The sequence below is a fragment of the Cervus elaphus genome, chromosome 2 (genome assembly GCF_910594005.1).
Source record: "Cervus elaphus chromosome 2, mCerEla1.1, whole genome shotgun sequence".
NCBI lineage: Eukaryota > Metazoa > Chordata > Mammalia > Artiodactyla > Cervidae > Cervus > Cervus elaphus.
Genome location: NC_057816.1, coordinates 5379000 through 5391347, shown reverse-complemented (window position 1 = coordinate 5391347; position 12348 = coordinate 5379000). Strand labels below are relative to the sequence as shown.

At 48.0% G+C, this 12348-nt stretch overlaps 1 protein-coding gene across 3 annotated transcripts in view; it reads right to left on the bottom strand.

Annotated features, from left to right (window-relative positions):
• The window catches only part of CHKA (choline kinase alpha), a 56891-nt gene that overhangs the window by 17582 nt on the left and 26961 nt on the right, over nucleotides 1–12348 (bottom strand). Inside the window, exons 3-4 of one of the 3 annotated variants that reach the window (XM_043924739.1) lie at nucleotides 5522–5551; nucleotides 4527–4580 (exon numbers count right to left, since the gene is read on the bottom strand). The exons of 1 other annotated variant lie outside the window; for it this stretch is intronic. In XM_043924739.1, coding sequence (XP_043780674.1) covers nucleotides 4527–4580; nucleotides 5522–5551 — 84 coding nt within the window. The remainder of the gene's footprint in view (nucleotides 1–4526; nucleotides 4581–5521; nucleotides 5552–12348) is intronic. One more of the 3 variants, XM_043924737.1, reaches the window with a different exon arrangement.

Below are 12348 nucleotides of genomic sequence, written 5' to 3'. Positions count from 1 at the left end.
ATCTGGACACGGATTTAGCCCAGGCCATGACCTCAGGAAGTCCGGCGCTTTGCTCGTGCAGAGCGCGGGAGCTGCCCTCACCCTGTCGCCGGTGCTCCTGCCCCGGCAGAGCCCACACCGTCAGCACCCTCCTGAGCAGAGTCAACCAGCGCCAGGATGGCAGAGAGAAGAGCGAAGAGACTTTGGAGTGTCCCAGTTCCCCTTGGCATTGCTCTGCACAGTGTGAACAAGAAACACCTCTGTCTTCCTGTGATGTCATAGGTCAGCATTTATCCACAGCAGGGAGAAGCAGAGTGAAGAGTTGGGAGAGGGAGAAAATGAAAGAACACACCAAGTCCCGGAACGACAGCAGGTAACCTCGGGTCTCCAAACCTTCAAGGAAAGCGCACCCAGGGAAACATGGGTGTGAGGGCCGCGACCCGATCCGCTGCCCATCACCTGGGCTGGACTCTGACTGTCCACCCACAGCTGGTCCTGCTTTCTCAGGAGAGAAGACAATACCTCCACTGGAAACGATTCACGCTGGCTTCAGAAATATATATTTATATACTCCAGCCCCAAGGAGACAAGAACTGGACATACGTGGCCACTGCTTGGACGGCGCCTGCCTTCCAGGGACAGAAGCAGCCAGAAGTGAGCAGGGCCATCGGCAGACTGGGGCACACGCAGGGAAGGAGCAGAGGGCATCCTGACAGAGTGTGAGGGCGGTGGCCACCCTCAAGGAGAGATGCGGACCCTGGGAAGGGCTGATGTGCAGAGCAGAGGAACCCAGGAGGAAGAGGACGGAACCAGTCTGGAGGAGCCCCCAGGGCTGCCCAGGGGTCTGGGCCAGATAGCCCTCGGCGTCAGAACAGCATTACATGAACTGGCCCAAGAGGAGGAAGCAGCATGGAGCCCGAGGACACCCCACGTTTGTAGCAACGCTTTCACACTGTACATGGCAAGCCAGGGTGCGCATGTGCGCACACACACATACACACATGCTTGAAACAAACCATACATGCTCACAGCTCGGCAATGCTTTCCAACATTTCCTACTCTAGTTCACTTAAGGAAGCAACAGAAGGCTGACATCTGACGCCCCAGTGGAGGTTTACAGCCCACCCCGTGAAAGCGGATGGAGACGGGGTGGTGGGGGAGGGGAGACGCCTGCTGTCAGGACGGGGCAGCGGTGTTTGCCGGCGAACAGGGGGCAGAGGAAAGCGGCCACATGAGTCACTGGTAACAAAACTTAGAGTGGTTCAGGAGGCCACGGGGACAGGGCTGAGAATGCAGCTGGGGCAGAGGAGCAGAAGGGGCGGGAGGAAGTGTGAGACTGTCTTTCCACTTTATCCGTGTGGCTTTATCTCTGAGAAAAATTAAATCCGGCAATAATACACAGATTGTAACAACAACATGACCCTCCTGAGAGGATACAACAGTGCTTCCCTGGTGGGGAGGGGGAGTCTGAAGAGGAAAGAAGGTGGGACACACCGCCACTGCAGGCCAGGGAGGTGAGCCAACCAGACTCGCAGGCCCCCTAAGCAGAAATGGAGTCGGGCCTCCTGCAGGTTTGAGGGAGAGGAGACAAAGGCCAGCCATTCAAAGAGGCTCAAAGACCAACCACCTTCCCTGTTCTGACCACCGACTGCCCACCTTCTGACCCAAGGGGATCATAAACAAACAGCACCAACTACTGCTGTCTGCTGGGCCCCGAGTGGAAATCTGGCTAGGAAGCTCCGTGGGGTCAGGCCTCCCGGACCTGGTAGGATAAAGCTCACCTAACTTGGATCAGGAGAGAAAGCGATCACCAAAGGACTGTCAGCGAGAGGCCGACATGATCAGATGAGCAGTTCAAAAATATGGCTCTGGTGATGACGAAGGGAATGGTCTGTGGGCAACAAGAGTGGAAGCGGGAGCCCCGAGGGGAGCTGGGGCAGCTTGGACTAGCCAGGTTCACAGCCTGGGTGGAGAGAAACTTACAGATCCAAGGTCTGGTTCAAAGGAAAACAACCAACAGAGTTGTGGGTGGGACATGGGGTGAGGGGAGAAGAGTGACGGAGGTGACTTCCTGCTTCTGGCCTGCCCAGAAAGGATGGACTGAAAGAGAATGTGGGTTCAGTCTTGGACCTGGTGAGACACCCTGGGAGACAGGGAGCAGCTGGGGTTAGCTCCATTGGCTGGAGGAGCTGCAGATCCCTGGCCTCCAGGAGAAACGAAGGACCAGCTTTGGACCAGGTGATCTGGGAAGAGTAGGGAGGGATAGGGCGTCGGGCCTGGGGATTTCGAGTACTTAAGACAAGAGGAGAGGGACTTCCCTAGTGGTCCAGTGGCTAAGACCCTACATTCCCCATGCAGAGGGCCCAGGTTTGATCCCTGGTCAGGGAACTAGATCTCACATGTCACAACTAAAGATCCTGTGTGCCACAAGTAAGATCCGGTGCAGCCAAAGAAATAAATAAATACTGAGGGGGGGGAAGACAATAGGAGAACGAGCCCAGAAAGAAAGCAAGGAAGGGATGGAGTAAAGGAAGGGCCTTCGCTTGGTGCCCCTGAGTCCCGGCCCCTTGGCTGCTAAGAAATCAAGGTGAAACAAGAACTGAAAATACACTTTGGTTCAGCGTCACGGAGGGCCTAGTGACCCAACAGTTTTAATCCCAGTATAGACAGAGGTCTGTACGCAAAGGCCCAGGAGATTGAAGACAGAACATCAGCTACTACCCCCCGACAGCAGCTCAGTCAGGGTCTCCCCTAAGAGCACACAGTCCAGACCCTCCAGTCTTTGGAGCTGGGCCCAGGCAGAAGATCCATGGAAACTCGAGAAAGAACGTCAATACTTTTATTCCATTATAATCTCAGCTCTCTTAAATTCCTGTTTCTTGATCATTTTAATAATTAGTATTGCTGCTGTTCTTCAGTCGCTAAGCTGTGTCCGACTCTTTGCGACCCCATGGACTGCAGCACGCCAGGCTTCCCTGTCCTTCACCATCTCCCAGAGTGTGCTCAAACACATGTCCATTGAGTCAGTGATGCCATCCAACCGTCTTATCCTCTGTCTTCCCCTTCTCCTCCTCTGCTCTCAATCTTTTCCAGCATCAGGGTCTTTTTCTAATAAGTCAGTTCTTCATATCAGGTGGCCAAAGTATTGGGGCTTCAGCTTCAGTCCTTCCAATGAATATTCAGGACTGATTTCCTTTAGGATTGACTGGTTTGATCTCCTTACTGTCCAAGGGACTCCCGAGAGTCTTCTCCAACACCACAGTTCAAGAGCAACAATTCTTTGGTGCTCAGCCTTCTTCACAGTCCAACTCTTACATTCACACACAACTACTGGAAAAACCATAGCTTGACTAGACGGACCTTTGTTGGCAAAGTGATGTCTCTGCTTTTTTTTTTTTTTTTTTGTCTCTGCTTTTTAATACACTGTCTAGGTTGGTCATAGCTTTTCTTCCAATGAGCAAGCCCCTTTTAATTTCACAGCTGCAGTCACCATCCACAGTGATTTTGGAGCCCAGGAAAATGAAATCTGACACTTGCCACTTTCCCCCCATCTATTTGCCATAAAGTAATGGGACTGGATGCCATAAAGTAATGGGACTGGATGCCATAATCTTTGTTTTTTGAATATTGAGTTTTAAGCCACTTTTTTCACAATAAGAGACAATAAGAGAGGGATTTCCCTGGTAGTCCAGTGGCTAAGACTAACTTCCAATGCAGAGGGCCCAGGTCTGATCTCTGGTCAGGGAACTAGATTTCACATGCCATAGCTAAAGATCCTGCATGCCACAATAAGTGTACAATGAACAAAACCAGTTTATTCACATGCATGTAGGTATTTCTTTCATCCACAGCGTGTGTGTGTGTACACACTGCACACACACCTCCGCACACTGGGAGAGTGGGCTGCACAACAGTCACTCCCTGCAGTGTGGGGGTCACAGCACTGGACTCCCCACCTCTGAGTCTCAGGGCCAGGTGCTCTTGACCTGAAGCTCCTCTGAGCACACACACTGCTGGGAGTGAGACCTCGCAGTTCAGAAGCAGCCTCTGGACCCGGGCACCACACCGAGAGGGCTTCCCTCGGGGCTCAGATGGTAAACGGTCCACCTGCGGTGCAGAGGGAAAAACACTCCCGCCTGCCCGGGGACGGGCAGCCCCTGAGACCCCTGGGCAATGACAGAGTCAGGGCAGCGCGGACGCCAGGCCGCCTCCACGTCGGAACATCATGCGCGCCGGCCACCCAAGTTGCCGTCTCCTCGCAGCTCAAGTGCCGTTCAGCTCCCTACAGTCCTCCCTACACCCTCGGCAGGAGCCGGGAACACGGGCTCTTCGCGGCCTCTTCCTGAGGTGGCTCCCAGTACCCGGAGCCCCTCCTCTGGGACACAACCAGGACTCAGGGACAGCAAGGGACAAAGCCAGAGCGGGGCCGAGGCGCGGAGACCCCGTGCCCGCTTCCTGCCGCACAGGGACCCTCGTCCACCCAGCGCTGCCCGGCCCACCACCAGCTCACACCTCACACCGGACGCAGGGTGGGCTGAATTACTTACTTGAAATTCACTGTCTTTCTGAGCTTGTTCGGATCCCTCCTTATTACAGGACCGCTACGAACGAGAAAAAGCAAACACTTCCGGTGAAATGGGGAACGCTGAGCAGGCACTCACTCAGCAGCCATCAGAACAGTCAGGGTGTACAAGACAGCACAGATCTTTAAACGAGGGTTTCTTGCACAGTCTAAATGCACCACCAGAGTCCCACACTCGGACCGACACCTGAGGAAGCCTCACTGCTTCAGGAGGAAAGGGAGGCGCTGGGGGGTCCGCATAGCCGCCACCTCACCACCACCCTGGTACCTTTTACAATTTCATCGTTGGAGGAAAGTCAGCGGAGGGAGCTTTCCCGTGAACGCCCGGCCGGCTCACCGGTTTAGCCAGGTGGGCCTTTTGAGGCAGCAGCGGCCCAGGAAGACACTGTCCCACAAGGCCAAGGGGCACAAGGCCCGTGGCCACCGAAGGTCAGCACTGGGTGGACGAGGGTGCCCCGTGCGGGCAGCAGGCCTGCTGGTCGGGCCGCCACTAGCTCAGCGTGGAGTCTTCTCCACCCGAGAGAGGCCGAGCCAATTTAATACAGGCCCTAAAATTACTTCATCTGTTAACGTATTGAGAGAGACTTCTACAGCCCTTTCCTCAATGAAATTGCAAGTGAGCGGTAACCAGGAGTCTATCAGGAACACACCCGGAGTCTGACCTTCCACAAGCCACTGTCTGCCTTCATCGGCCCCTCACGGCAGATCTGAGCCCTTAAAAGCAACCCCCACCCAAGTGCTTTAAAAACCTTCACACGGTGTTTAATCGGGAGACAGGGGAAAGCAAGGGAGAAACTTACGTGTCCTGTCAAAGTTTATACTCAAATATTGCCCCTAGAAAAATGTTATTTGTTTAATTTATTAAACTAAGTCTGCTTAAGTCAGACACGGAGGCCCATAAAGGAAGCTCTTACAGAAATTTAAGGTAAAAGATTCTTGAACATCCCATGAAAAACATACCTTTCCATTCCACAGCTTTATCAAAAATACCTGTACCAAGGGTAGAAAGTGTGGACAGGAAAAAAAAAAATGCCACGTTAAGCACCACCAGCTACTCTAGCACCATTCAAAACACCTAGCCAGACAGAGCGACCACTCCCGTCCATCAACACGGGAATAATCTCCCACAGACATCTTAATGTACGTTCTGTACAAATAGTGTATGTTCCAGTTTACTCAATATAAAAAGTAAACAAAGTAATGTTCATATGAAGTTATCTGCAAAGACTTGCACTTACACATACTTGGTAATATCTTTAGCTCACAGTGAGTACACTTTGTACAAAGTGCAGGAAGTACAAATGGGGGATATATGCGATTTTCTTTTGTGTAATCTGCATTTCTCTGATGGAAAGATGTTACAGGTTAAATCCCGTTACAATGAAAACTGCAAAATGAAAATATTACAGAGACAGTTTTTTACTCTTGCTGATGGCTTGACGTGGGGTGGGACAAACGCTAGGGAGGAGGAGTAGGTACTCACTCCTTCCCTAAGTGCAAAACGCCCTCCTGACTGCAGCGTGGCCTTAGCCTACACTCCAGCTGGCCCCTCCCCAGTGGCCCACAAATTCCTAATGAACAGGGACTCCACCTTTTCTTTATTGTTGGTCTTTCCCAACAAATCCTGGTGCTCACAACATTTTGTGGATGGCAGGACCAAATAAACACTCCTGCGCCATGAAGCTCAAGGAGTGACCAAGGGCGATGGAGCCTGGCGAGGGGAGACCCAGGTCTGTGACCCCAGAAGTGGGGAGACGGGCTACAGCATTAGGTAGGATACCCAGGGGGCTGCAATGCCCCCCAAAGATTAAATTCTTGTGCTTTCTCTCCCCAAAGGACACTAAGAACAGAACAAGTTCTATGATCTGATAGTATACATATTGATACTTCATAGGAAGAGACAAAGAAGGAATTTGGAGACCCCACTGAGGTCTGCAGTAACGGGATTTGACCTGTACACACTTCTAGACTGTGGTTATTTCTATGCTGTTATTACTTGAACTGTATCTTCTTAGGCAGATACAGTTAAGGGGTTATTGAGCCAACACAAGTCCCTCTCCCTTGCCTGATGGTGCTCTCAACAACAGCGAGTCACCTCATCTGAGTTACCAATTGTCTTAGTTCCCAAGGCCATTTCTTTTTAACAAAGTAGCGTCATTAGGTAGAAGTAAGTTCTATGAATACTTTCCCCATCCGCCCACTCCATTCTGCCCTCCGTGAATCACTACCCACCCCCCCATCAGAGCACCATCAGGAAGGCAAGACGGACTTCTGCTGTACCCAGCCCTCTGTTCCGTTTCCTCAGTACAGAATGCTCAGGGTCCCTCGATCTTGCAGGTAAGAAGAGCAAAGCAGGCTGAATATTCACAGAAAGGTGAGGGAAGTGGCCTTCCGCAGAGAGAGCTACCGAAAAGGAGGCCTTTCTGCCCAGGGAGAAAGGAGGTAAAACTTAACTTGGAATCTCTGGGATTTGATTTCAGAGGCACAGATTTAATCAAAGCAGATATTAAAATACAATATACAAATACTTAACATGACTCTGAGTTCTTCACCAACTAGCTTGTACATTAATAAAAATTAGCTTTCATTAAGTTATAAAATAAAGGTGAGTTTTAACATTTATTAGAAATATGGACACTAACTCATTTAATATTAAATAATTGTTTTAAAATTTTCATTTTCGACACTACTGTGGTCATGTGTTTAAAATCAGCTTACATGAGTACAGACTGAAAGCTGCATGCAAGAAATACTATGAAATCTGGAAGAACCCTAGAGAACAAGTGAGGGTAAAGACGAAAGAAAGCTGGGCAGAGACACAGACAAATATTGGGCACCTGGGGTTCGCTACGCTCTTCTGGTCTACTTCTATATACATCTGAAATTCTCCATAATAAAATGTTTTTTAAAATAAACACTGAAACCTAAGAAGTCAGAATGTACCAGATATGCTAAAGAAGATACCCAACTCTAGGAATAAACTAAAAACTCCTGAATTGTACACTTAAATAAGTGAACTGTATGCTACAAAGAGAGAAGATATCCAATGATAATAAAAATACACTGTCACCGGTTTCCTGCCGTCTTTCTTGTTCTTTTCTTCCTAGTTTGGGCTTGGTTTTCAAGAGAATCTACAAGTATTCATTATAATCTAAGTATTCATCAGCTCTGCTGTAGGAAACAGGCTAACGGGATAGTAGTAAAAAAGGGGGTGTGGTTTACATTTTGTTTTAAAGTCACAGAAGAATTTAAAAGCTGAAACAGAATTTTGGTTGGCCAAGCATCTCTAAATTTAAACTCTAAATTCCTAAACACTATTGGCTAGGTAATAAGATGAGACCAAACTGGACTCTGACTTTTCACTTTACATACACCTATACTTAGAAAGTATTTAAAGGTATGCTATTTCTACAGGAAATATATTTGGTACAAGGTTTCAAATCTTACTCTTCTGATGAAATTGCATTTAAAGGATTTCATACTTTAAAGACTATGAAGAAAAGTTACCTAATATTCCACACTATAACAGGGTTATTTCTTTACATTTGTTTAAGCCAAATAAACTCTCATTGCTTGGGCAGTTGTTAATAAAAGATTCTGCTAATGATGAGGGAACTAGTTTAATGATTAAACTACTTTAATAAAGCCACATTTGCTGGATGAACAAAAGCAGCATCCGAATTTTCCCTGGTCTGTGTACGTGTCGCTGTGTGTGTAAATAGAGGGGCATGCAGCTACTTCAATATCATGTGTAAAACCTGAAACATTTATCTTCACAGTGCATTTAAAGACCCACTACTGCATTAGCTGCTTGTGGGGTAGGTTGGGGAAAACTGATGAACCAACTGAGAAAGAAGAGTGACAAGTCTTCACTAGTATACTAAGCTGGAAATGGTATTTAAAATCAAATCATCAATTACAGATAATGTCAGAAGGAGGAGGTTGTACCATGTTAAACATGATGGTGGCTACAGAGATAAAAGACACAAACGGGAATCTACACACAATAAGGGCAAGGATCATTCACCTATTGTCTCTTTTAAAGGCTCGTATAAAACAAAAGATTAAGTTGGCTGCAGCCTTTTAATAAAAGAGCTTTGGGATCCAAAAATGAGTAATTAAGAAAGAATAAGCCAAATGTTAGCTAGACTCAGCTTCTAGGGCATCTAAGACTCGGTCTGGGAAAACCTTCCCTCTCTCCACTAACCAGAGGGTCTCCTGCTGAACTGCGCCCCGAGGGTTCACCCTGGGCTCCTGCCCGCCTGCCTGTGGTTCTGAAGGTGACTCAGCGGAGAGAAGAGGTTCTCAGTGTCGGGGCTACACCTGCTGCCACCCCTGTTGGCCAAGGTGGCAGGAATGCACAGCAGGGATGCGGCTCTTCAGTAACCTTCTGCAGTATGTTTTCTCCTCAATATCATGGACCCTAACCTTCCTGCTTCCTGATTTCTATGAAAACATTCTATATTTACTGCTCTTACGGCTTCTTCCACCATTTTCTGAAAATATTTTACAGAACACATTAAGATGTGAGGCGACAACGAAGTGGCCTGAAGTATAGCTTGTGTGATTCTCTAGTGAACACACAGGGATGGTGAGAACTGAAATGGATGAAGATTTCCAACATTTCACTGGAGTCTAGAGTGTGTTCCATCTACTCAAGGACCTATTTAAAACAGTCTGATCCCACTGAACTCTGCAAAACCAGATGATGTGACCAATATGGAGAGGAGACTAGAACTTCTAAGAGGCCCCAGGCAGACCTGAGCTAGGAGGGAGGCAGGTGAGTGCAAGGCCAGGTAAAGAAGGTGGCTTTCCGAAGGTGACTTTCTCAAAACTGAGGGCTGACCCCAGGTGACCTGCCGCCCCAGGACTCTGACGGCTTCGGGTTCCTCCGGCATGAGCACCCCAAGGTTGACTTGCAGGCAGCACGTTCCCAGGAACAGATCCTGTGTGTCCTCCCACGTCAGAGCAGCACTGCTGAGCTTCGTAAAGGCCCGGGGTGTGGAGAAGGACACTACATGATAAGGGCAGAGAAGGAAGCTTCCAACTCCAACCACAACATCAGTATGTACGTGGCATTTCCTGAAGGCTGAAAATGGCATGAGAGAAGCAGCAGCTGAATACTAGAAATGAATTTTCAAGCTGAGGCCCATAAACGTCTATAATTACTAAATGTTTGTCATTTTCTACTGAGGAAACAGAAGAAAGGGATCTGATTTGCCTGGGACTGAAAAAAAAAACAACCACCCCAAAGTGATATATTCAAATACATAGCATTCTGAAATCTTAATTACTGTAGCTTTTTAAGCAAGCACAAACTGTAGCTGGTGCTACTTAACAAAAGCATTATAACTGTGTGTTTTTTTTAAAAAACATTTCTTGAAACCAAGAACTGAAAGAAAGAAACGAAAGCTGTAGAGAAGGCTCCCACTTCAGAGGACTCATACTATACCGTGAACCGTGTCTGTCACCTGGAAACCAGAGTGCTCCACGCACGATCGCATGGGCAGCCTGCAGCAGAGAACACATGCACATACAGCTAAAGGCGTACATTCCCCACGCCCCTCACGCCACCCAACACAGGACACTCCTTCCCAGAGGGCGGCTGCAGTCACACCAGCGTTCCAGGGGCCAGACCTCTGTCCTGGCTTCATGCTATAAACCCCACACATTTAAGACCAGCAAGACAAAAGACACTTGGCACATGTCAAAATTAGACAAAGTAGCCTGTGGTTTATTTCGTTATCAAAAGAAGGCACCAAAGCAGGTATGGAAGGTGGTACCACGGTAGGGGGTAATTTGGCAACTGCCTTTGAGAGGATTCATGGAAGAAATGCTAAGTGAGACCAAATGGGAACACGCAATACTAGAAAGATGCTTCACTTCCGGGAGGAAGGTTTTGACTGCTTTACAATAGATATAATTACACCATGCTCAACATAGAAGAGGTTTTTAAAAGTAGAGTAAATTAGGTCACAGTGACCTAATACAATGAGAAAAAAAAAAACCCAATGCGCCGTGTTCATCCGGCGGGAACGTGTGCCCAGCCACTGGGGACTGAGCTGGGCTCTGCGTGAAGTGGGGCGGCCACCCCATCTCGGCTCCAGAACCAAGTGCTGCTCACAGGTAGCTTCTCGGGGTGCCAGCAGTTTACCGCTGACTACCTGTGGGCGGCTCCGGACTTTATCGTGCCTGAATTCTCAATTAAGCTGGGGTTAAGACAGGGACGGTGACTTTTGGTTTTCTGGATTCAAAAAAGACTCTGCCCCAGACAGTGCTCTTTGAGTCCCTGAGACATATCTGCGTTGTGCCTTGATGCCTTTCATTTTATTATGGTTAGTACTTCAACAAGCACTAATATTAGCCTTCTATTACTCAGAGAACAAAAACAAAAGTTCCCCAGACAACACTCAAGAGATCTAGGGTGTGTTACAAGCGTTCAGGCCTGTGAGGCCGTTGGGAAAGGCCAGGCCGAATCTCTCCATTCATGCAGAGAAGGGGCCGGCTCCACACAGTCACTGTTCTGACAGAGGCGGGGACGAAGCCTCCTGAGACTTCCACCCACTGGCACAGGTCACATTGAAGGGACAATACGTACTGACATTTGTGTCTTCCACAATTCATGATAAATAAGCAAACTGGTTATTTGTAATCAGCCAAACTCGCTTCTGGGAAAAGGCTGCTGCTGGACGATGCAGAGCGCATGTTCCTTCCCAGAAACCAGAAAGGAAAAAAAATCACGTTACATTGGCAGCTGACGTCATCAGTTCAAGCTCTCTTCTAGCAATTATACCTCTTCCCACAATGGCAAAGACTAAACCAGGACTTCTCAAGGCTTCTACTCAGCTATCCTACCTGCTTTAGTTATGGTCGATTTTATGGTTAATTTCAGTTTCCATCGTCTATCCAGCTAAGGAGGATAACCTCCTTTTCATTAAAGTTAGAGCTGGCCCATGGGAAATAGACACTACATTCTACTGACGTACACTGTTTGAAGATCAGACCAATATTTTTGTGTTTAATAATCTCCTACAAACAATATTGTGTGGTGTGGCAGTTTTTCAAGCTGTGTGTGTCTGATCTTGTTTCATTCTCAAAAGGGCCCATTTTCCTCTTGTCCAATGCAGGACTTTCATGCGCCCCTAAAATTAACACGAATCCTGAACAGAACCTCCAGGGTTCAGCTGGGAAGTGTGCTTCTGATTCATCTCGTGGAGAAATGGGGGCTGGCAGAGACAGCTGTGTGGGGACAGAACTGTCGGCCTTAAACACGCCGGGAGGCTTCACCTTGGCCGTCTATTGTTTAGCCCGTGGTGAGCTGCACCAGAGAGCATCTCAGGGCTGCTATGGAAACAAGGTCAGACATCTCACAATACCAAGACGAAGAATGAGAAAGTCGAGAAGCAACTAATTATTTTAAACCAAGTTACTTGTGAATGATTGTAAATGCAAATTTTAAAAGTACTATTGAATATTCGCTTCTCACAGAGGTAAAAAGTCCCAGAGCTGAAAACAAGGAGGAGAAAGGGAAAGAAGGGATGTGTGAAACTCAACCAGGCTCTCATGTTATTAAGCCAAACAGCTAAACATTGAGAAAATATTACATAAGCTGATCATCACATGCTGTCATGATTTGTCATGTTTCAAGGAAGGAGCTTATTCTAACCCAGCTTGAAGGATGTGAAAACTGCATTTATATGGCCAATGCAGGAAATACCATAAATGCACACACATGTATAGGGACGTGTGTGTGCTTTCCTCTAAGGCAGAGCAAAAAATAAGGCAAG